Below are 24,961 nucleotides of genomic sequence, written 5' to 3' on the forward strand. Positions count from 1 at the left end.
CTGCTGACAGGTGGTAATAAGCAGAAGATCCAGTCTCTGGGCAGAGGGGCTGAGACGCAGCAGCAACTGCCGATAAGGGAATCCCTTTGCTCCCTCGAGCATCTCCATACACCAGATGTGCAGGCCCACTAGAATCCAGACTTGGGCTTTGAATGCCTCAGTGACTCTCCCGGGCCGCCTTCACTGGCCTGGAAGAGTGTAATCCTGTGCACACATACAACACCCCTGTGACTACAGGGCAACAGACTTCCACAGGAATGACGGATACAGCCAATTCCAGTCTGCGTCTCAGAGACCACCCGACACCTCATTCCCTGAAGCTTGTTCAGGAAACTGCTAAGCCCACCTTGTTTCAAATACCCGCTTAACACTTCCCCAGTTCTTTCCCCTCCTGCCCCCATACAGGCAAACAGTGAAATTGTGAGCCTGTGAGAGACCAACCGGTGAACTGTCTCCCTTCCTTAGTCCCCTCTCTCACTTCATGCCACATTTCTTGCACCCCTTGATTGCACAGAAAACATTCCTAACTCAGTAATGTGTGAACTGCGTAAGCTGAGTCAGAACGCAACCCCAACCCTAACTCTAACCCTTTCCATTTAACAACAGATAAGAGGTTTATTTTAAAGACAGAACCACTTTAAATCTTTTCCCCAAAGGTTATCTTTTTAATCGCCCCAAGCCAGCGCACATCACAGTGCCTTCCAACGATGCTGAAAACTACACACTGGAACCAAACGTCCACAAGAACTCTGCCGCACCCACCACTGCATGGTGTTTGCTGATTCGTAGTTATTGGGGAACGTTTTCAAGCGCACCTCAGTCCCACTGAAAAATCAATGGGATATAGGTGCCTAAGTCACGTAGTCACTTTGAAAACTGTACCCACTGTAACAATTTCCTACCTATCGAATGGTGCAATATTTAACATTAAGCTACACACCATGGCCACTTGGGCCGAACAGGGAACAGAACTCGGATCCTCTTGCTCCAAATCCACAGGCCTGTATCAATAGATGTGAAGGAGAGTCTTCATTAGCGCTCCGCAGTACAAAGCATGAGACACGCAGTTGGTCAGTTCTCATTCTGTCCAGTGGAGGGCAGTGCTACACACACAGGATCACTATAATATTTTGTTGCATCTGAAGAAGTGGGTTTTTTACCCATGAAAGCTTATGCCCAAATAAATCTGTTAGTCTTTAGGTGCCACCGGACTCCTTGTTGTTTTTGTGGATACAGACTAACATGGCTACCCCCTGATACTATAATATTTAGAAATCTTTAATACAGAGGCAAACTACTAAATATGATGGGGAACACGTGGCTGTTCTTATAGAGCAAGATGAGGCTAAAGGCTTGTGTACACAGAGTAATTGACCTGAATAGCTGTTGCAGAGTAACTCCCATGTGGACACACTATTCTGGAATACAAGACTAATTTGTGCACTTCCAAAGCAGACTAATTATTCTGGAAAAAAACGACTTTTATTCTGAACAGAGCGTACACATGGGAGCGATTCTGGAACAGTTTATTATGCAATCGCTTTTCTGGTTGATTATCCCCTGTAGACCAACCTTTAGTTTTTGGACAGAGACTGCATTTTCAAAGGGAGACAATTACACTAGACACAAACAGCAACAAGACAATTAACTCCTCATTCCAAGCACTTTGGCAAAACAAGACATAGATAAGAAAGAAAATCTCCTCTCCAAAGGCGGAGGTGGGCAGGCTTTTGTAAATGCCTTGCTTAATTATCTTTCTAAAAGCAACAAAGTGCCTTTTGCACCATGGCTCTGAGGATTAATTAGTCTTAGATCTCATTAAATAATGATCCAGTTCAGCTCTAATTAATTCAGTTAAATCATCCTAGGTGGTCCGCTGCAGCAAGCTATCGGTAACCAGCTCCTTCTCCTGTGTGAACCTCGATAGAGGTATCAAAAAAGGCAGTGTTCAGGAGCCCAGGTTCTTGCATTTCTCTGCATGGTGGGAATGCCCACAGGTCATGGGTGCAGCATATCACTTGTGAAACCTCCTGGACTTCAGGCTTCCTAATGAGATTGCACCTTCCTGTGCCAGAATTCACACACACAGGAGGCTAATCTCTGGGCAAACAGTACATGCTGTGCACACTGAACAGCATTATTTTATAGGGATGGGCCACGGAAATGATTCATTTCCTGAATATCTGCCATTTTCAGCCATCCTGGCCAGTGTTCATGCTGCTCAGGCGCTTCCCCGAATCCTGCTTGCTGCCAGGAAAACACCTGGACCCCTGGGCACACGCCCTCCTCAAGGCTTCTGGAAGGCAAGAAAAACCTGCCCCACCCCTCCCCCAGGAGAGGGAAGTGAAGACCCTATCCAGTCCTCACCGTTCCCTAGGGTGCAAGGACAGAGACCAGAGAAAACATACTCAGCTGGTGCTTTGCTTCCTGGTCCTTGGAGATGAAAGCAAGGACCATCCAGCTCCAAAGAACCCCCCGCTCCTTCCCAAACACCCCTCGCATCTCCCTCCCCATATATTTTAGGGCAGCTGGTGAGAGCGAAAGGGTAGCATCCCCTTTAGATACCTTCAGGAGGTGGTTAGCTGCCCCCAGTATCTGGATTTGCAAGGGGGTGGCTGGCCGGCCCACCCTCCACCTGGTGCCTTCGGGGTCAGCACCAGGATTAACAGCTCTCCAACACACATGGGTCTCTTGGGAGGGACTGCTGGGGCACTGCCCATCCCACCCAAACGCTTTCTGTGGCAGCAGGACCAGCGCCAGGCCCTCTCCTGCTGTTGCAGCTGAGAGAGGCCCTAACCTGACGTACGAGCCAGAGCAAAGAGCAGCAGCGGTATCTAGACCCAGGGTCATTCAACTGTGTCTAGTCCCTGGGCTCCAAACCCTGCACACTGCATGCCAGTTCTTTGGAACCCATTTAGGCCCTGGTTCAGGAAAGCACTTACTCACGTGCTTCAGTTCCAGGGGGACTTGCGTGTCCTCCTACATAGGGATGCTTTCCTGAACTGTGGCCCCAGACAGTTACTCTAGGACATGACTGGTCTGTGTCACAGGGTGGCTGGCCCTTTAAGGGGAGTTAGGTTACCCAGCCCCATCTGTAGCTAACCAGCTGCCTGCCAGCTGATGCTTGGTGGTCAGGGATCAGGTCATAGCTTGAAGCTCACTTGGTTCTCATAAAAAAAAAACCCAACAAGTAGAAAACCCATCAAGGGAAAGCGCCCCGTTCAGCTGAAGGCCTGTGGAGTGTAATTCTGCAAGGAGTGGGCTATGGAGGAGATCAGAGCAGAGGGGCTCGGGTCGGTACCAGGCAGACAGCCTGTGCAGGTTGGCCAGCCCCTGAAGAAAGCCCTGGGTCAGGCTGCCAGGCATGTGATTGATAGGCTGAACTTGTGTTATTTTGAAGAAATAAGACTGAAGCCATGAAGGCAAAGGGGCTGGAATCCCGTGGCTGGAGTGTTCTGTGGTGCATGGGCTGGGGAATTAGCCCACCCACTTACAGACCGTTAGCTGCTATTTTGAGATCAAACAGTCCACATTTCATGTTGCTTAGGATTGGTGGCCGAATCACTGTGCAGACCCCAAACACTCACAGAAACCAGAGTGTGCAGGGATCTACACAGTGATTGGCCTCCTCCAATTCCATATTGATGTAGGTAGGTAGGTAGGTAGGTAGGTAGGTGTGTGTGTGTGTGTGTGTGTGCGCGCGTGCTTACACACTCATGGCAGGTTTGTGTATATTAATATTGATTTGGAAAAACTGACACTGATAAGTGACATGCAGCTCATCTTAAAACCACGAGTCCACATAGTTCTGCTAAGAGGTAACTGAGTGGCAGCCCAGGACAATGAAATCATAGTTGTCCCGCAAACAGTTACATCCCACATCGCTGCCCTATAACAAGCCTCAAACTCTGACCCACACCTATATGGACGGCAGGGGAGCTCAGCCTCCCTGGCTGGTTCAATCCTTGACTTCTCTGCTGGGCCTGCCCATGAGGTGGCCGATAAGTGCCAAGTGTGGTGGCAGATTTTGTGCTGTGAACACCTATTCCACTGGGAAGCCAAACGAGACACTCTCCAACTCTGTTCACATCCAGCCTTCGACTTGGCAGGCTTCAGACCTCGCTTAAGTGCCACAATCAGATCTGTGGAAACTTGAAGTGCTCCAGCAAGTTAAAATTACCCTGAACTCCTGCAATCTGAGAGCTCCCGAGTGCCCCCACATTAAGGAGATTATACAAAAATGTGAAATGCTCTAGTCATTCGAAGGTGTCCTGTGCTCTGCACAGGGCCGTGGGACATTGCTGGACTGCTTCGGATGGCTCTGTAAAGCCTCGCAGTTTGGGAGTCAATCAGCCCTAGAAGAAGATGCACCGACAGCTCTGAAATCGCTAACAGTTGGAGATGGAAATGGACAGGGGACCTGTGCCAGGAAGCAGCGTTCTTGGGGCAGGTGGAATGTCTTCAGCAACTCTATCAGGATTGCTCCTCTCTTCTCTGGCAAGGATTTTCCAGACTCAGTCAAGGGGTGCTCGGGGGTTCTAGTCTTGAGTGGTCTTGGAAGCTGGTGCGTGCTGGGTGCAGTCACCCAAGGCACACGGGGAAAAATGCTGTGCTAGGAACAAAGTCACTTTTTCTCTGGGGGAAAATATTGTTCGCATTTCACATGCCCGCCCTCAGCAGAAACAGAGGTGGGGAAATTCCTTCAGTTGTTAATCTGGCCCTCGGCCCCATCACATCTGAGCACCTGAATCCTAAACAGTGGGGGTGACAGGGGTATGGCTAAAGAGATGGTATAGCAGTGGCACTTCTGAATAAGTTTTCATGAATCTTTAATATGTTTGTTGAACTTGTGAATTTTTTTTTCGAATGTCTCCCCAGTGAAGGGGGACATTGGGAGTGGGAAGAGAGGCTGAGAACGTGCCCCTTTTGTTTGATCCTATCCTCCTTGCATTTACACTGGGGAGAAGTGTTAGGGGAAGTCAGGCACCAGATGAAACGGACTCATCTTTCTCACAAAGGCCAAAGCTAAAGAGTTTGGGGGTTGAACGAAGCAGTGGGTCAGCTTGTGTTACTTCCCGCTGGGTCTCACCAATACAGCTCCGGGGCTGAGCAAACACCTCTGGAATGTCCCAGTCGAGATATCTTGCCATGAGGTGTCTGGCCCTTCGAGAGGAGCTGGGCCCAGCCTCACCTGTAACAGATCAGCTATCACCTAGGGATCAGGTGATCATAAAAGCCAGGGGGCAGCTGCCAGGAGCAAGCTGGTTCCTGTGGGAGGACCTGGAGCAGAATATGACTGAAGCGAGCGGCCTCTAGAATGGAAACCTGCAGGGAACAGACAGATCCTGGCAGAACACCCTGGGTTAGGGGAAGGGAGCACTGATGTGCTGTAGTAGTTTGATGTGGAAGAAATAAAGCTGAAGCCCTAAGAAGAGGGCCTGACCCAGACTCTGGATATGGGAAGCGGGGACTGGTCAATAATCTACATATCTATTTGTGCAGGGTGTTCTCATTTATATGCCCACAGGGGCATTGGCTGTTTATCATACGGTGCTTCGGGGGTGAGCGATTAGAAAACCTCTGCAGATAAGCACACACAGCTCCAGTGGGCCTCAGGCAGAACTGCACACTTATGGACCAGAGGGCATGAGCTGGCTGTAAAGAAATAGATCAAATGCCTCCGAAGAGACAACCAAATAGACCCAGGGATTTTATTTGCTCAGCAAATAGTTCCCTGGAGATTTAACCCGCACAAACAGTGACACACTCAAACTTGCCAAAAATGATTAGAGCAACCAGGGCTCCGATGACAGATGGCAGGAAGAAAGACGAATATTCGAACTCTCCCCCTGAAGTAGGAATGATTCTCAAGACCAAAACTATGATGCATATGCTGAGCACTTCAGTGCTTGGAGCGGTCCAGATCTGGAGTGAAATCTTGGACGATGGTAAAACATCCATTGACTTCACTGGGGCCAGGATTCCACCCTGGGGTTTTGATTTGGCCCATTAAAGAAATAGGAGCTCCTCCATTGGGCAAGAAATGTACAAAGGGCATCAAGAATGAAGCAAGGTGCACAGGGAACGAGGCTGGAAGTCCTGCCTCATTCCATGGGGATGTAGAGTTTGATCAAAAACTCTTTGAAGTCAGTGAAAAGGCTCCCAGAACCTACCTTCGATCAGCGATAAGGCCTAAGAAAAGGATTCCAGCTATTCACACTGTACATGGGGGCAGTTTTCAAAGGCTTATAGCCAGGGCCGGCTCCAGGCACCAGCATTCCAAGCTGGTGCTTGGGGCGCAATCTGCAAGGGGCGGCAGTCCCTGTTGTTTTGCCCCCAAGCAGCGCGCCGAATTGCCGCCGCGGACAGTGGGGGCAGTCCGTGTGCCCTTAGGGCGGCAGGCGCGTTTCCGCGGTGGCGGCAATTCGGCGGCAGCTTCTATGTGTAGCTGTCTGCGGCGGCTTCAGCTAAACATAGAAGCTGCCGCCGAATTGCTGCCGCAGCGGAAATGCGTCTGCAGCCCTAAGGGCGCATGGACTGCCCCCGCCGCCCGCGGCGGCAATTCGGTGCGCTGCTTGGGGCGGTGAAAACTGTAGAGCTGGCCCTGCTTATAGCTGTCTACTGGATCAAAACCAATTTTCAGTGCAACACTGAAAGCCATTTGCCTGAAGTGAAGACCATTTCCTATGTAAAATGTAGGTTTATATCCACAGCTTCTACAGTGCTAAGATTGTTTAAAAAGAGTAGTAGCAAGAGTTCTGCATTTATCCACCTCCATTCCTTTAGTCTAAAATGGCTAATCCTCTGAGGCCCAAACTTCCAAAGAAAGTTCACATTAGCGCAGAGACTAAACCTAGGAAATTTCAGCCAAGTAGCTGAACGTTTCAAAAAGTTATGAATGACTGGAGATGGGGACTTGGAATGGAAAAGTTCAGACAACCTTAACTACAACTCTCTTCTACAGCACATGGTAACTCATACAGCTTCAGGAATGAGGCCTGCTTTCTTGAATGAGAAATTGTTTCCTAACTGTACATTCCAAAAGCTCAAAAGTCACAGAAGCAGCCTCCCCACACTCTGGAAACAAAGGCAAGAATCAATCACAGATCGCTCTTGAAAAATTTCAATGAAGCGTCCCTCCCTGTTCTTAAAGAGAGAGCGCCTATTAAGAAAAACAAAGGAACAAATAAATATTTGAACATCCAAAACATGTTGTACAGCATAAAACAATTTCAGCAATACAATTATTTTAAAGATACTCACATGATATACAAGTAGAATAGAATAAGTACTGCTCTGCTGTGTGTCTTAGTCCCTGCACTGCTAGAAGTTAGTGGAGAGTCTGCTTTTGCTCTGCTTTGGCAGCTCTTGATGTGAAGCTCTGAGTGGCTATTGTGCACAGCACAGGACCACCGGGAAGATGCTAAGGGTTCAAAGATTTGTATAATGCCATAACTATCATTTATTTATTTATAGTAACTGTGCCAGTTACTGATATATAGGAAAGCTAAAGTTTTCTGCTGCGCAAATACAGATGCAAAGTCACATCTGACGCACTGGTAGTGCACAATACAAGTTTCAAGACTCCACAGAGCAACTGTACACTGGGGGACTTGCAGGAATTTCCCACTGCCCATCTGCTCTTGAAACGTCAGGGGGAAACCCCACCCACCCTGGGATGAAGGGAGTTCGGTTAAAAACCACCCTTAAAAACTGCAGCTGCAGGTTATTTTGAATGGAACTGAGCTAAATGTGAATTGGATTATTTCAAGGCACACAAGTACAGCTTTTCTGATTATCTTAAAAGGAGGTAACAGCACAGACCCACTCCAGCCCAGTGGGGGATAAAGCTGGAGCTCACTGAGCGGAGGATGAACTATAGGGAAAAGTGGACCAGAAGTTGTTCTTTGTCCAAATTACTAAGGTCCTGATCGTGGAGTCAATGGGAGCTGCTGGGGCTCAGCATTCCAGCAGGGCAGAGGCACCAGGTCAGGACTAAGGAACATTAGCAGTGAAGGTTGTTCTTGGAGACTAGAGAGGAAGGATGGGCTTGTGGATAATGCACTGGACTGGGATCCAGGAGATCTGGCTTTGTCTCTCAGCTCTTCCACAGATATCCTGTGTGACCGTGGAGAGTTACCGAGTGCTTCTCTGCCACAGGTCCCCCATCTGCAAAATGGGGATGCTGCTTCTTTTCTCCCAACTCTATCCATCTTGTCTGGTTAGGCTGCAAGCCCCTGCAAGAGGACGGTCTGTGTGTTTTGCAGCGCCTTGCACAACGGGGTCCTAATCTCAGCTGGGGCCTAAGGGTATGTCTACATTGCAAATAAAAACCAAAACCTAGGGCGATAAGTCTCAGAGACTGGGTCTACCGACTCAGTCTTGTGTTATGGCGCTAAAAATACCAGTGTAGACATTCCTGCTTGAGTTCTGAGAACCCCCTCGCCAGGCTCCAGAGCCCAGACTCCAGCCCGACTGGGAACGTCAACAGTACAGTTTTTAGTGTGATCCCGAGTCTGTAGCCCCAGGCTCTGAATCTTGCTTGTGCAGGTGGGATTTTTTCCAGTGCGGACACACCCTTATAGATTCAGAGATTCCGAGACCAGAAGGGACCATGGCAGTCATGGTCTGGCCTCCTGTGGAGCACAGGCCATAGAATGTTGTCACAGTAATTCACAGCACAGATCCTTTAGAAAAAACATCTGGTCACTGATGGAGAATCCACCTGCTACCGCCTTTGCTGTATTTGTTCTGGAGCTAAACTAGGACTTCAGGCCCCAGAACTGTCAGCTGCATGCCTTTCACCAAGACTTTTGTGCATTCAAACTGGTATCTGCATGCCACATTCCCTAGTTTGCTTGGTAAATGCCAAATGCAGGGATGAATAAAGGGCTTTCACAGACACACTGGATGTGTGTTGAAGCTGGTTGGGCAGATATTCTGCAAACATTTTGATTTTTGCAATTAGTCATTGAAATTGACAAAAATGTTCATCAACATTTAAAAGGTTTAATCTAGATTGGCTGCCACCAGAACAACAGTCATGTGTGCAAAAAATCATTATTTAAATTAATACTGCCCCTAGAGCCTGGCTGGGTCAGGAACCTTTTCTCTTTAGACTCTGAGGGCATGTCAGAGCATTGCAAACATTTTTATTAATCTGGTGTAGTTAGACTGGAGCAGATTTTTTATTTTACTCTCCAGTTTTGCAGCACTACAAACTACCCTGGCCTAGGGGACTTTAATCAACACACATTTATAGTGTAACAAAAAGACCAAACACACACCGAGGGCAAAACTTTCTGTGCATGATTTCCGTGCTAACATTAGGACGTGCACTGCAGTGTGCATTAGGCAAGAGGAGAGGTTGAGCAGAGCTTGGTCACTCTTGCTTGGAAGCAGTGTAAATGCTTAAAGGCATGCACAGCATTTTGCAGTGCAGACAAAAAGCGGAGCAAAAGCCATCTAACGCAGCCAGCCTTTGTGCAATTCTACCCTGCCTTCCAACCAGAAAGACTGCCATCAAGAGCGAGTCCAGGCAAGGAGAAATGGAGTGGATGCATTTCCACCAAGACATTTCTTGGTATCTCAAAGTGCTAGTGAAGAGGGACAGGCCTAATTTGGATGTGTGCGCACAGTCTGAATACCTGTACACATGGAATCAAACTAAAATGGCCACCTGCCCATTTCTCCCAGGCCACCACACCCCCACAGCTTCCTACCTAGTGGGGCTGGATTTGAACCAGCAACCATAAGATAAGCAGCTGTGTAGCCCAGGCTACTATGCCTCTCAGCTGGCCCATCCCTAACAGATAGACAAAGTTAGTTATAAAGTTAATGGGATAAATAGTAAAATCATTTTTAAATGAACCAATAAGAGGGTTAACAACACTTTCCTCAGGAATTCCAGTAGGAGCCCTGGATTTCCTGCTTTAAATGCAAACAAATATTTCAACACACTATTAGAAAGATGGCAGAGATCCGGCATAGGGCTGGGAGTTGTGTCCAGGACTCACCACCAAAGGAGCCAGAGGAGGGTATGCATGTCGCATGCCAGTGCCCCTTCCTTGGGCACCGATTCGCTATACTGACCAGCAGTGTGCCCTTAGCCACAGGAATGCCCTGTGCACTGACATAACCCCAGGCTGAAAGCCGCCGATCACTCTTAACCTTACAGTGCCCCTGTAAAACAAACAGGCTCTCAGTTTATATCTGAAGAGCTCGAGAAATCCATTGGTTGCTGAAATGTAAACACATTTGTTGACAAGCTGTTAAGAAATTAGTAATTCCTCTTTGAGTCAACAGTTCGCCAGCCACTTACATCACCTCTTGCAGAGAAATATTGACCCTCTTCCAGTGTCAACAAATCCTGAGCTAGGCAAATTCAGCCACAGATAAAGCATTCACATACAAAACACCAACCTCTGCCAACAGCAGGGAAGAAAAATACAACCCGGCCAAAGGTTGTGTCCTTTATTAGGAATTATTACTGTGCCGCAGCGGCTGCAGGAGAATCCCTTTCCTGACCTGTGTTTACTGCCATCCGCGCGTCTATTACATGTCTTCCTAGTGCATTCTGCTCAGAAAAGCAGCGGGAAGCGTGCGTAGGGGACCATTGCTTTCTCATGCGTAGACGCATCAAGCGTTTGTCATGCCGTAGTATCTTCAGAAGACACAAGCCTTAGTGGTATGGGGATTCTATTTTAAATTAAAAGGCAGTTCTATTTTAATAGGGGACAAATGAAAAGCGGCACTTCCGATCACCGGAAGATGCATTCAGAGTTGACTTCACTGACTAAAACAAGCCTCTACAACTTTCCACGCCTGTTAGCCCTGTGCAGCCGACATAGATATGGGATTGCTAGCTAGATTCTAGTCCTTCAACAGAACTGTGGATTAAGTTCCAATAATCTGTGCAAACGCCTTTGAAGGAACAGGACGACACTGGTTCCATACCAGTAGAGTGTCATTTGAAGGCATGTGATTGTACAGATATCACTAAGAATCTAGTAGCATCTGCAAACACTTATATCACTAGCAGGGCCGGCTCCAGGCACCAGCTAAAGAAGCAGGTGCTTGGGGTGGCCAATACCAAGGGGAGGCCCTCCGGCCGATATAGGGGCAGTACATCTGGGTCTTCGGCAGCAATTTGGCAGCGGGTCCCTCAGTCCCTCTCGGAGCGAAGGACCAGCCGCCAAAGAGTAGAGCGGAGTGGCGCGAACGCGCTGCCGCGGCTTTTTTTTTTTTTTGCGCTGCTTGGGGTGGCAGAAAACCTGGAGCCGGCCCTGATCACTAATGATGATGCATAAGGAAGAAAGAAGCCAGCTTGACTTTCAGATCCCAGGCTGAGACTGTAGGGCCAGCAGTTATTTCTACTTCTGTTTAGAAACAACAAAAACACAGAACCCCACAATGGCATTTTTACAGTCATTTTTCAGAGCCAAACCTCATGGTAAGTGCCTATTGTTTTCGGCATAATGAGTCCTGCTTTCTTTCCTCCCGAATGATCAAGAGATCTAGGCAGCCACGGGGAGTGAGGAACAGGCACAGATTTCAATCATCTACTATGTAGCCTCAGAAACTTTGTCACAAGAGTTTGGGTAATGGTTAGAAAAGTGACTAAGAACCAACAGCTTGTCTTGCTAAGTGCACTTTTCCTGACAAAAATCCAGGGTCTTGTTTTTTCTTGTCTTGGCTGTCAGTACAGCGGAGCCATTACGGCAGTGGATGTGAGCCATATTTCATTTAGCATTTTACACCACCAAAATAGCATCTCTATCCCACGTGGTGGTTGGCAGTGGTGCTGGCGGCCGAAAGATGAGGCGCTCAGCATGCCTTCCAGCTCCCAGGCTGAATGTATGGAGCTAGGTCACCTCGCTTTCTCCAGAGTCCCTTGAGCAGCAAGTTATTCCCGGTCCCTTTCCTGACACCAGCTCAGTGCGACTGCTGAGCTCTGCTGCTCAGATCAGGCCAACCCTCCTCCTCATTAATTTTGCAACAAATTTTTATACTTTTCATTTATCCCCTGAAAAGCAGCCTTTATCCTTCGGGCGGGACTGTGCTGCCTACAGGAACCCAGGGCCCCTCTTCTCTCCACTGATTCCAGCTTTTCATCTCTAGGCTGCGGCCTGGGTCAGCAGTGAACAAAAATCACTCCACAGTGGCCCACCGTATCTGGATTAGGTTACCCGTCTTAATACAGTTCCCAATAGACGGGTGTCGAGAGCTCTGTTAGTCCCCTTGTTGCAGGGCTCAGGACTGCTGGAGATACGAATTCTCCTGTTGCCCCTGGAGATGGCCATGCCGAGGCCTGGCTGGGCACACAGGCAGGCTAGGGAGGAGGATGGGGAAAGTTGAATCCAGTGTCCATCTCCAGATGTCACAGAAGCAGCGTTACAAGCTACACAAAGAAAGTTATTCCCCCTCAGGGGTTCTTCCTCTCTTGGTATCTAGTCACGTGCCCACACCCCTCTTTGGCTCTGCCCCCGCTGGTAGCCTACGCTCCCCCCTGGCCTTGCTGGGGTTTAGCCCTCCAGCCAATCCAGCGGGAAGCCCCTAAATAACAGCTCACCCCCCAGCACAGGGCCTGCAGCCCACCAGTGTTATATTGCCCCAGCCTTTTCCTTCTGGCGTCACTTTTCCTCAGCATCCTTCTCCATCCGACCTCCCTGCAGACCTTTCCCCACAGCCTCTTCCCTGGATACTTCACATCTCCTCCTCCCACTCTCTTCTCTCCCTGAGCAAAGAGCAGCTCGTTCTGTAGCTTGGCCACCATGGGATTTCTGTCTTATGCAGTCAGGGGGCATTCAGCTCAGTCACTCTGGGGAGAGTGCATCTCCTAGAAACCCCTCTCCCCTGAAGGGCCGAACCTCCAGAAGAGGTGGGCTGGCAGCACCTCTCCTAAAGGGGCCAGTGGCCTCTACTACCCTTGGCTATGGGAATGCAGGGTTGGCGAGAGTTAGCAGCTGGGCTTCTGTCCTCAAGCATGAGCACTGATATCTACCCGACTAACATTATAACCTGGCTCGTATAACTGCAGAAAGGGAGTAATCCTGCGTTGATTCCCCGTAAACTCTTACACCATTGCTGCCTGGGCTCCTGTTCTTAGGAGAACTATGGGGTTTAAGGTTCCAGGGATGTTGATCCAGCCCCTTTCACCAACCCTAGATTCCCTTTAGAAAAAGCGTATTAGGAGAAGAAAGAGGGAGATTAGCCTTTCATCATAAGCTTGAGTCAGTGGAACAAGGGAGAGAGAGAGAAAGGAAGATCCCATGCAGCCTGACCCTTAGTGACGCTAGCTGAATTCTAAGAAATTCATATCATAACAGGCAAGTACAATAGGCAACCTTCTCGCCCCAGGGCGAACATGAAACCTAGAAGATTCCCTGAGTAGTTGAAGAACACAATGGGAAAGAGGTTATGAAGCCAGTTGCCACTTTGCTGTAAAGCTCGGATCCAGGAGGAGCGAGCACCAGAACTGCGCGCAGTGCGATAAGAAAAAAAAATCCCACCCCTGCTACACTGCAGCCCTTTGCTCCCATTTTGTAGTGTTACCTCAGAGGAGGAATATCCATTTACTCTCCTTGTCAAAACCACACACACAGTCAAACCATGTCAAGCGGCTGGACGGTCTCACCACCCTCATCCCCTCTGCTCCGATTTTCTAACTCACTGTCGGCAAAGCTGAAGGAACAGGTTGGGTTGTGGCCAAGCTTGGCGTAAATCTCAGAGACTTGAAGCGCACAGCAGTCCAGGGGCACAACATAAGCTGATGTGCAAATTACTGACTTGGGAGGAGGGCAGCGGGGCATGAACACAGCAGAGAGTTAACCAAATTTCTCAGAGCTTTAACGTGGCTGTTCTAGTGAACGTTCAGCTCTAGGTTTGTGAAATGGATGAAAGTCCAGTTTAAATTGAGTCTTGTCCAAAAAAATGGGCAAAAGTCCAGTTTGGGTTGTTGCTTCTTCTACCTGAACCAGTGTGCCCATCCCTAAAGATGTTACCTAAGGTGTTACCTTTGCTGAGTCCTCACCTGCTGGCTTTTAAGGAGGGCAGAAAGGCTCGAGGAACACCAGCTACACCATGGCTTATAAACCTGCAAAACACGTTTCCTGGCAAGGATGCAGAGTCGCGTCTTCAGAGGCCTGGTGGTTTATGCAGGTTCTAGTCCTCTGGTGGTGGGAGTTGATGTTGTCGTTGGGAGACAGTCCTGAACGGAGGAAGCAAAGAAGAAAAAATAAGTCAAGACCATAACACACGAAAAGGACATTTTGTCAAGCAGACAAAAGCCGCGATGAATGGGGAAAAAAAAATATGACTCACTCTTTTCACATGGCTTCTGTCTGCCCCAGATCCGAGGTGGTAGTGGAATAAGTCATTGCCATTGTGCTGAGCTGCTCTCTGTGGGTTGTGTCAGCTGTCACAATTGTCTGTGTTGATTTAAGTTCTGTTTGTAAGATACAAGCAATGAGCTGAGGGAACTCCAACCACGGACTCGAGCCACTCGGAGAAACAAGGAAGAGAGTTTGGAAGTTACAGTATTTTGCTTTTGTCATTATTCATCCCTAAGATAAACAAACAGGCTATAGTTTTTTCATAGGTGATGGCCTATTAACTCTCTCATTCCCTTGCCCTTTTCCCTCACGAGACTACTTCGGCAGAACCATACTGCAATCCAGTAACACAGCCGCCGGGCACATCCTAGGTTAGCAACGCCATGCAGTATGAACTCGCTGAGTGACATCATGCCGTGCAATATATGTCTCCAAGCACTGACTCCTGCAAATTCATAGGCCACCGTGCATGTGTCTTAGTGACAGATGAACATTGAAAAATTTGGGGATACAGTTCAGACAAGCACCAGAAAATGGGAAGGAAAGAAAAAGGAGAGAGAAAAAGAGACTCTGACAAGGACTCCAGTATGAGAAGCTCACACACCTCTCTAAAGAAGAAGCCACTTGAAAGTTAGTCCAGAAACAAGCCTGTGTGAAACCCTAATACCACAGCAGCTGTCTGCAATTCCAGCACATGGGGAGTCTAGCTAGTCCCTTTCTAGACTCCAGCAGCCAGCTTTGGGGAGGGGAAGGAGGAGTTCTGAAGGGGAATCACCCACAGCTGTTTGACAGAAAGGGCCAAAGTTTTCCCCACAGACACTAGCCCTCCCCCACAGCAGGTTATGTTTCCGAAGCCAGGGTCACCACATACTGTTTCCCCCCCTGACTCTGAGTCACTTTCAGAGTCTATTTCTGTTGCATTCTCTCCAGCTGGGATGTATTGCAGATGGGACTGGAATTAGATAGGGCACAGGTGCTGCCACCTGCTACGACTTCTGTCATTCTTGTTCGCTGCGGCATTAGCCCTTATTCTTTAGGGACGCTATTTATTCATCGGGGGCAAGACGGAGAAGGGACAGTGACTCTTGGATGGAATCTCCCCCGGCCAAGAGTACTAGGCTCCCCATCCCCTGATCAGCATAGATACCCTCTGTGCACCACTAGGGCCATCCACTAACATGCCACTGGAATCGGGGTCACCCTGGGATGTGCTCAGCACAACAGATCGGAAACCAGATCAAATCTCAGAATTTTCGTTTTTGTTTCACATTGACTTTAAACCATTTCATTTTCAGTTAAAAAAAAAACCCAACACATTGATTGGAAGCAAAATTTTTTATTTCAAATCAACATAAAAATTTAGTTTCAAAACATCAAAACGTGTACAGTATCATTCCAGTTATGTAGGAATATCAGACTTCCCTGGGGACCCCTCAATAAGCTGGGTGCACGGTGGGTGCTGAAATCCTGGTGCTGAGTTCTCACATCACGCGTTTCACCTGGAGATCACCAAGTGCCATTACAAAAGGAGCCCGAGGGTCATGGCCCCATTTTACAGATGGGGAAGTGACCTGGCTAGGCTGACGCTGGGAGTGAGCAGCAAAACTGGGAGTAGAAGCAACGTTTTCTGATTCCTAGTCTGTGCCCAGGCAAGCCACAGAAACCCTTTCTGTCTCAGAGCTGTGTGAATCTCTCCTAAGCAGGCTCAGAGGGCAAGGATGGGCCGGTGATTAAGGCGCCAGGAGTCCTGAGTTCAAGTCCCTGCTCTACCACAGACTTCCTGGGTGACTTACTCTCTCTGTGGCTCAGCTCCCCATCTGTAAATTGGGGATAACAGCAGTGCTCTGAAGACAAATACACGAAGCAAGGACGCTACGGTGAAGAGGGGTCATATGATAGAATTGATGGGAGTCTTTTCTGGTTTCACTTTGCTCAGGATCATCTTCTCCTTTCCCCCTGCCCCCAAAATGCTGCTTTCAGTTTCAAACTTAACTAAATCTAAAGTCGGTTGCAATCATCCCGGTTCTTGTGCCTCCCTCCTGAAGATACGTGCCAGCTCCTCACTAGAAACTGGGCTTTGATTTGCTCTAAATGCCCGGCCCCCTTTCCTAGGAGCCCAACAGAAACATGGGGGATTGTGCTGTGTGGTTTTGGTCCATTAGGTATTTGGGGCATTGGGCCATTACCCTGTTGCAGCAGCGCAAGACATCAATGCAAGGTGCTGAGGGTGCATCCTGGCGCAGGAAGTGCCCTCTGTATGGTGGGGGGAAGTGGGGAGGCACGCTGTGGGTCTGGTCTCATCTCACTTGCATTCATTTTACACCACTGCAACTCCTGATGTAGAGCAATTTGGAGTGTCTCTTGGTTTAGCCCTGTGTAAAGGGGATCAGAATCTTAGAGTCCTAGATTGCAAGGCCAGAAGGGACCATCGTGAGCCTCGAGTCAGGCCTCCCGCAGGGCGCACGCCAGATCATTCCTAGAGCAGATCTTTTAGAAAAGCATCCAGCGGAGCCCCCACATGAGCTAGGCTGAGAATAGCATTGACAAGGCATTCAAACCTGGAGCCACGATCAATTTAGATCCTGCAAAACCCCGTCCCATGGCAGAAGCTGCTACCCCCTGGACACTTAATCCAGGGATTCGGACGGAACAGACCAGCACCACCCTGGAGAGATTCTGACCCTGTGTGGGAGCTCAAATTGATCTGATCACTTTACACTGGCCAGGTAAAGATGAATTGAGACAAAAGAGCACATGCATGTTCCCACCTTGAAGTCAGTGGGAGCTTTGCCAATGACTTCCCGAGTATCAGGATCAGACAAAACACAGCAGTCCTGGCTCCTCTGCATCTTGCTGTCTCCACCTCCCCTACCTTTCCTTGAATTGACTAGATTTTCCCCAGCTTGGGTTTAAAGATTCCTTTCACCACAGTCTTTTTCTGAAGCCAGGTATCCTGCCCCGGGCTACACGCCGATCTGATTTCCACTCGGTCCTGTCATACATTACGCAGCACTCCCAGCAGGACCCCCCGGCTGCCTGCAGTCAGACACTGATGCAATAAATCTTAGGCTCTCTAGAATTACAGATGCAATCTTCATCAGCTTCGCCAAGAAAGGAGATATATTAACAGTGATTAATACTCAACATTAAGAAGAAAAGTTAGTTACCACTCTGGGTGTAATTAAAGTGACCAGATCTCACACACAGAGAACAAATCCCTGAACGCTGACTTCCTCTGCGTCACGCCCCAATCCACCCAGGCCTCGCCTCACAGAGGTATTTCTCTTGTCATCTTAGCCTAAAGCAAACACCTACGCTTTCCATGAGCCAATCGAAGGGGAGAGCCAATTCTGCTAGCGTGTGGCGCACACAGTCACAGGGGAGCGCAGGTCTCCATCTTTTCCAGGATGCCCTACAACATCACAGGCTAATGCAACAGGAGGACATGGTGTTAAGCTGAGATATTTGTGGGCGGAGGAGGGAGACGGAACAATAGTTCTGTTGCAGAAGCACTCCGGGGAAACTGGACTGGTGACAGTGAGGGAAGGGGACGCTCCTGAGGCCAGATTCTCAGCGGCTCGGAATGGATGGAGCTCCACTGATTGCCAGACCCCGTCGAAGTGGATGGAGCTCCAGCTATTTAGACCAGCTGAATATCTGGCCTCTGGTGCCTAATTTCCAGCCCCCCGCTGATGGGTTTAGGAAGGACTGAAGAGAGAGGGGCCAAAAGCCAGCGGAAATGGTGATGATGGGGTGAGAAATGGGAGTGGCATGAGAATGGGGAGAGAGGAAGAAAAGTCCCAGTGAACACAATCAAACCATAGTATATCCTGCGTGCCATACCCAGCCTAGGGTATTGAATTGGCTTAGCACTGGCAATCATGTCTCCCTCTAGTGGCTGCCCCCACAATAGCCCCCTACGCTGACAGCTGCGTGACTCTTGTCGTTCAGGTGGTAGAGGCTTGTGTTTTTACTGCTGACAGCCCTGGGTTCAAGGATCCCTGCATCTGCCTGGGTTCATTCCACTAGCTTCTAGCCTCAGAGCATAGTACAGAAATCCCCTTCACGTAGACAAGCTTTGTGAGAGCTGAGTTACCTTGGATTAAAACAAGTGGGTTACATTACGGGAAGAGGGGCCCATGAACTCAGCCCAGCTTGGGGCACCCCAGAATAACCTCATTAACCTTTCACCCCCCCCTTTCATTAGCAGCCTTAAGTGCCTCTGGGATGCAGCTGCTTCTCCTTCATCTGCTTCTCCCACCCTGATGTGTCATGCTGCCTCGGGTTTCTGGCGAGTCGCCTGGCTGCCTCTTGTGGTTTTCATCCTGCTTACGCTGCACTATTACTGCTCTTTTCTGCACCCCTCCACCCCATGGCGGCAGCAGGAGCTGGTGTCTGCATCCTCAGCTGGTTACACTCCACCACACACCTTGCAACCTCTGTCACAGTCCCATGAGTCAGACAGAGTCCACCCCTCTGGACGCTGCTAGTCTCAGTGAGAGGCTCCCTGTACCCAATGACCCCACAGCCACTGTACCAGCTTCAACCCTGATGATGCCTCTCGGGAATCTGCCACGCACGTGACCTCACAGGGCACTCAGTGGTTTGGTCCTCCCAACCCAGTCTAGCTGAAGATGGTCTCCAGTGTTCGGGTGAAGGAGCAGCAGAGGTTGGGCAGATCCTAAATCCTGACTCGCTTGCTTTTATTTAGTTAGGGACAGGCTCTCGTCTCAGCTACTGTGTGTAAATCTGGAGTAACCGCCTTTAAACCAGTGGATTTACACCGATGTAACTGAGGGCAAAGCCTAGGGCTTTCTTTATTTCCAAGACAGGTCTTACTGCTGGAGGTCTTCAGAAGCGGTGCCTTAGAAATGGCTAGATAGACTAGGTGGATAATGAAGGGATATCCCTCAGCCCTTTCATGTCCTGGAAGGGGACCTAGCAGGACTGTTTCTTCCTCATAAAACATTTGTTAGCTGAACCCAGGAGACTGGGAGTGGTGATAAAGGGGAGGGAAGTACCCCATTGTCAGCACCCCTGGGCTGATGCTCTATCGCTCCCCACTCAGAATTATCACCCATTTCCTACCATACATGAAGGAAGCTGATGAGCAGTATGTCGTATGCTGGTAAATTCCAAAATCTTTGTGACAACTTCCTGTAGGTTTCAGTAACTGAGAGAGTTACCACCACCAAGCCAGGCAGTAGGAGCTGCTGCCAGAGGAGTGTTCTGGTCACTTTCAGAAGCCACCCAAGATAAGCGCTGACCCACTAACCACCTCCTGCACCCCAACCCCCTGCCTCAGCCTAGAGCCCGCACACAAACTCCTTCCTAGAGCCTGCACCCCACACCCCCCCTGCACCCAGACTCCCTCCCAGAGCCTGCACCCCCTCCTGCACCCAACCCCCTACCCCAGCCTAGAGCCCGCACACAAACTCCTTCCTAGAGCCTGCACCCAGACTCCCTCCCAGAGCCTGCACCCCCTCCTGCACCCCAACTCCCTGCTCCAGCCCAGAGCCTGCACCCAGCACCCAAACTCCCTCCCAGAGCCCGCACCCCAACTCCCTGTCCCAGCCTGGTGAAAGTGAGTGAGGGTGGGGGAGAGCAAGAGACCGAGGGAGGGGGGATGGAATGGGTGGGGGGGCCTCAGAGAAGGGGCAGGGCAGGGGTGTGGCCTCAAGGAAGGGGCAGGGCAGGGGGTGAGGCAATGGTCTGTGGGTTTGTGCAATTAGACAGTTGGCATCCCTACCTGGCGGCCATGTGAAAGCTCTGGCTGTGCCGGAAAAGCGCGCCCAGCAGCGTAGCTGGCAGCTCGCTGGGCACCAGCAGGGCAGGCGCAGCACCGCCCAAATGTCAGGCGGACTGTGTTCACGTGGGCGCGGCTTGTGCATGCGTGGGAGACCACTGACTGTTCTGCCCTGGGGCCCGGAATTGCTGTCAGCGGGGCCTGTCTGTCACTGTCTCCCTGTATGACCTTTGGGAAAGCTGCGTCACTTTTCTGTGCCTCGGTTTCCCCATCAGTAACGTGGATCTAGCCAAACCAGCCTAGTGTGTGATCTCACCGGCAGTTGCCCAGACACCCTCCCAAGTGTAATTCTTCTTGCACAGAGTCCCACTGAGCTCCGAGGGCCTCTGTCTGGGGGTCAGTGATGGCGGGATGAAGCTGAAACTGACTGGTAATTAATCAAGGTTTGGAAAACACTTTAAGGCCCTTGGGTGAACAGAGCTATATAAAGTGTTTTCTCCCCCGCCCCATCCTCCTAACTATAATAAACATCATTTTGTGCTCATTAAATTCAGAAGCAGATAAGTGACATGTAGTTACACCCATGGAAAATTAATTCCTGAATTTCAGAAGTGTTAATGCATTTGTACGTTTCCGGGAAACTGGAATTTCATGAATAACCAAGTGTCCCATCTCTGATCTCCCTTCCAGGGGCCAGTCTGCTACAGATGGCTTTGGCCTGTCTCTCATAGACCTGAGCACAGAATTCTTCACTATTACTAGGTTACTAATATTAAAACACTGGCCTGCTAGTAGTTTTTAGCCTGTGCTGATAGCCACTGCAGCATGCGTTGCCAGCTCCCTCCCAGGGGGTCTCCACACGCCGCTGACAGCAGACACCACCCCTGCAGCTCCCATTGGCCATGGTTCCTGGCCAATGGCAGCTGTGGAGTCGGTGCTCGTGGTGGGGGCAGCTCCCGGAGAACCCCCCCTGCCCTCCCAGGGGCCATAGGGCCGTTCTGGCCACTTCTAGGAGTGACGTGGAGTGAGGGCAGGCAGAAAGCCGCCTTAGCCCTGCTCAGGGGCCCTCCGGGCCCTTTTAAATCACCTGGGCCCCTGTGCAATTGCCCCCTTTGCACCCCCATTGGCGGGCCTGGTGACAGAGATGGAAATAGAATCCAGGAGTCCCAGCTCTCTGCTCTGACCACACTTCCTTCAGGTTTTCCTTTGAGGAATGCAGCCCGTGTAAACGCTGATTCTTCCCAGCAAATAGCAATACTGTAGCCTGTTGCCCGTGCTGACTGTTGAGGGTTTCCATGTATGCTAGAGATAGCACAATGACTGCCATTGCAAGCACACTTGTTAGAATACAAGGATAAGCAGGTTCAACATCAATCAAAGGGAGTCTCTCTGATCAAGGCAAATTACACACATCCCTTCTCTTCTCATTTAGAAGCTTTAGAGGATTTGGTGTTTGATTTTTTGGGTGAAAGGAAAATTCAACTAAAATGATCACATGGAAGTGTTACAATAAGAAGTTGTATTTAGAGAGCAACTTTCATCCAAGGGTCCTCAGATAATTCAGAGTACATAGGCACAAGGAAATCACTCATTCCCCATTAAAATGCAGCCACCTCTAGGGTGGAATGTGGCAGCCATTCTGCACACAACAATTTTTAGGAAGGGACATGAACTAATAGCTTCCCCAGCTGAAACCACAGAGTGAATTTAGTAATTATACCAGCGTTGACACCTTTCCTTTTCCAAAAGGAGCTAAAGGATCTTTAGTGACCTTGAATGGTCAGGATTTTGGTTTTATATATGCTCTGCTCTTCTGAAAAATTGGGCCACTTATATTTAGGCTTCATTGTACGCACCCACCCTTTGAAAATTTCCATCTAAATTTAGGGTCTGATCTACTTGGTATCATCTCTCTAAAAATCAAACACAAAGCAAAGTTTAGGTGAAAGAACCAGTCATTCCCATTCAGCAAGGGAACACTCTGCTGTCCTGCCTTCTACCTTCTGCACAGTGCAACTTTCTGCTAGTGCCGCATGTACCACAGTAACTTCACCCTCATTTTCATCTCCACCCTTTTTTCTGATCATATTTAAGAAGAGTCTATTTCTTAGGAAAAGGCAACACGCTCGAACATTCATATTCAGTGAGTCACTAACTAGACTTACAGAGTCCGGAAAACACTGGGGGTGGACTCGCCCTGGTAGAAGTAATAATGTTTTTCCTAATTCTCACTAACAATTCCTTGGCTTTACGCTCACTAGCTAGGCTCCACCTCAGGGCTTTCTGCTTCAAAAACACATAGAAGTTAAAATCTCCCTTAGGCAATGTCTACACTACGAGCTAGGGGTGCGATTCACCAGCTCGCGTACATGTCCTCATGCACTGCAGCAGCGGCAGCATGGGAAAGGACAGAGAAGTGCTGGCTTGGCCACACTGAGTGGGTCTATACTCGGCCTGGCTCAGCCAGGCCCCCACTCCTAGTACCCAGACCGCTGCAGCTACACTGCTATTTACATTCTTGATAGATCGGTGAGAGCTAGCGCGAGGACGTGTACACCAGCAAGGGAATCACACCCCTAGCTTGTAGTGTAGACACGGCCATAGTAGCTGTAGTAATAGGGCTTACAACTTGTATAGGTTGCAGCCACTAGAGGGCGAAAGGTACTCCAATTTGACATTCCGTCCAGTAGAGGGCAGTAGGACACCCCCCGCCTGTACATACGGCCCGTTAAAATTGCAGTTTTGAATGGAAGGCGCTCCCAAATATTTAGTGTGCTGCAGCTATAGGCGTAGGGTGAACTGCACTTGCAGAAGGTGGGGCAGCTTTGGAGACCCTGAATGCTCTCCGCTATTAACCAAGATGTCTGGCTTCCAGCGGGTCCACTGTCATGGAAGGGATAGCTAGCACATGCATCAACAAGATACAGATGAGCAGGATGCACGGACTAGGTCAGAAAAATATCTGCTTCACGATAAGCATGCAAGTCATACCAGAAAACCAGACACCCCCAAACGCTACTAGACCCTAAACTAGTCTGAACTTTACAGCTCGGATCCCTTCCTTGATCAATTTTGGATCTGAATGTGCCACAAAGCTTTCCTGTCCTCCCTCTGCGAAGCCTGGGGTTTGGCTTGGGTCCACACTTCGTTTTATCACTAGTAAAATATGAGCCACTGGGCCATCTTTATTTTAAATTTGCATTACATCAAAACCTTTAAAAAGAAGGTGTCGTTAGGCCAGAGAAGCTGGCTCAGCAGCATGCCTCTTAGGTAATAATATCTTTCATATTCTGTAACTTCTGAAATATAGTGATGACATAAACCCCCAGAGTCTCATATTCAGTCACCAAGATACTGCTAGCTCCCATCCCGCAGCCGCCCTGATTGGGCAGAGAGGGAAGACCCTGTGGCCAATGGCAGTCCAATAGTAAGCAAAGACGCTATGTTCAGAAGTTCCGCTTGGATCCATGTGCTGCCTTCCGTAATGCTAGAAAGGGTACCTTGGCAGTTTGGTCACTAGATACATTATAAAAATATCCCACCTAGTAAATGCAGAGCTATGATCCCTGCACAAAGGACACAGAGGGCAGAGGTGAAGCCTCGCTCTGCTCTGCAGAGGATGTTGGGTCAAAACCGAAGTCAGTACAGCATATGGAAACAGGCCGATGGCGGGGTGGGAGGAAGGACAGAGGTCCCTGCTTTGCTATGGACTTCCTTTGGGACCGCTGGCAAGTCACCTCAGCTCAGCTCCCCACCTTAACATGGGGATAAAAACCCTTCCCTAGCTCAGAGGGACATTGCAAGGGTAAATACATGACAGACTATGTGGTGTTCAGATATGACAGTAAAGGGGGGGTGACCCCAGACACCCCCATAAGTGCTGGAACTAGGGATGCTAGGTGTGTGGCCACACCCCCGGCTTGAAGTGGTTTCCGTCATACGGAGGTTTACAGTTTGGTTCAATGGCTCTCAGTGCCCCCACTATACACCTTGTCCCAACACCCGGCACACCACTGCAATAATATTTGTACAAAACATGCCTTGTGAGGTACCACATGAAAGCTAACACGCCCGGGCCATTCACATCACTGTAAAATGCAGGGGTTAACCTTATAGGTGAAGTTCTGAATTCCCTGTGCATGATGTTACTCAAACTGTGTCTTAAACATGCCTAGCCTAGGTAAAGGGGATCAGTAGGTCTGTCCTAGACAAAGGAACTGGGGGGTTACCGCAGTTCACATAAACAAAGCTATCAAGGGTCATCTTGAGTCTGAATGTGAGAGACAGGGAATTGACATGGCTTCTGCACCACAGAGAGATAGGAGACTGAATCCCCAAGAAGGCCTTTTAGGACAAAACCAATTCCCTTGGGAATATAGATGGGCAGAGAGAAACTCCATCTTTGGCTTTCTCCTGAGATGACAAGGGAAACCAGCACCTCATACTTCTGTGGAAAGTCCTGACTAAGAGACAGTCAGCTGGGCTGCATGAAGACCAATTGGTGGGAGAAACCATCTTAAACCAAGACTGCCCCTTGCTAGATTCAGTTTTGGGGTTTAGAGGTGTGTGTTCACTTTTATTTGCTTGTAACCATCTCTACCTTTATTTCTTTTACTTGGCATCGCTTACCCTATATCCCTTTGTTAACCAACTTCTTTTACTTTTAATCTAAACCAATCCGGTGCTGTGTTTGAATGGAAGTGACTTAACTCCAGTTAATATAGCAAGCTGCGGGTATCGTCTCTTTAAAGGAGCAAACAAACCTTATGATTTCCCTGCGTGGTCCAGGACACTCCAGGACAGATGGTTTGGGGGAAATGCAGGCCTGGGGGTGTGCTGGGGTCACTTGGCCAGTAGTAACCAAGCCTGGTGGAAACCAGAG

The 24,961-nt window shown here is 49.2% G+C and overlaps 1 protein-coding gene across 3 annotated transcripts in view; it reads right to left on the reverse strand.

Moving 5' to 3' along the window:
* Positions 1-24,961, reverse strand: part of TP63 (tumor protein p63) — a 205,385-nt gene that overhangs the window by 153,561 nt on the left and 26,863 nt on the right. For 2 of the 3 annotated variants that reach the window (XM_039488799.1, XM_039488797.1), the window contains exons 2-3: positions 14,323-14,446; positions 14,033-14,209 (exon numbers count right to left, since the gene is read on the reverse strand). Coding sequence is in view for 1 of the 3 variants with exons in the window: in XM_039488798.1 (XP_039344732.1) it covers positions 13,555-13,574 (20 nt within the window). In the remaining 2 variants the exon portion in view is untranslated. Of the gene's footprint in view, positions 1-13,554; positions 14,004-14,032; positions 14,210-14,322; positions 14,447-24,961 lie in introns of those variants that run through there. The other variant, XM_039488798.1, reaches the window with a different exon arrangement.

The sequence above is a fragment of the Mauremys reevesii genome, linkage group 9 (assembly GCF_016161935.1).
Source record: "Mauremys reevesii isolate NIE-2019 linkage group 9, ASM1616193v1, whole genome shotgun sequence".
NCBI classification, from domain to species: domain Eukaryota; kingdom Metazoa; phylum Chordata; order Testudines; family Geoemydidae; genus Mauremys; species Mauremys reevesii.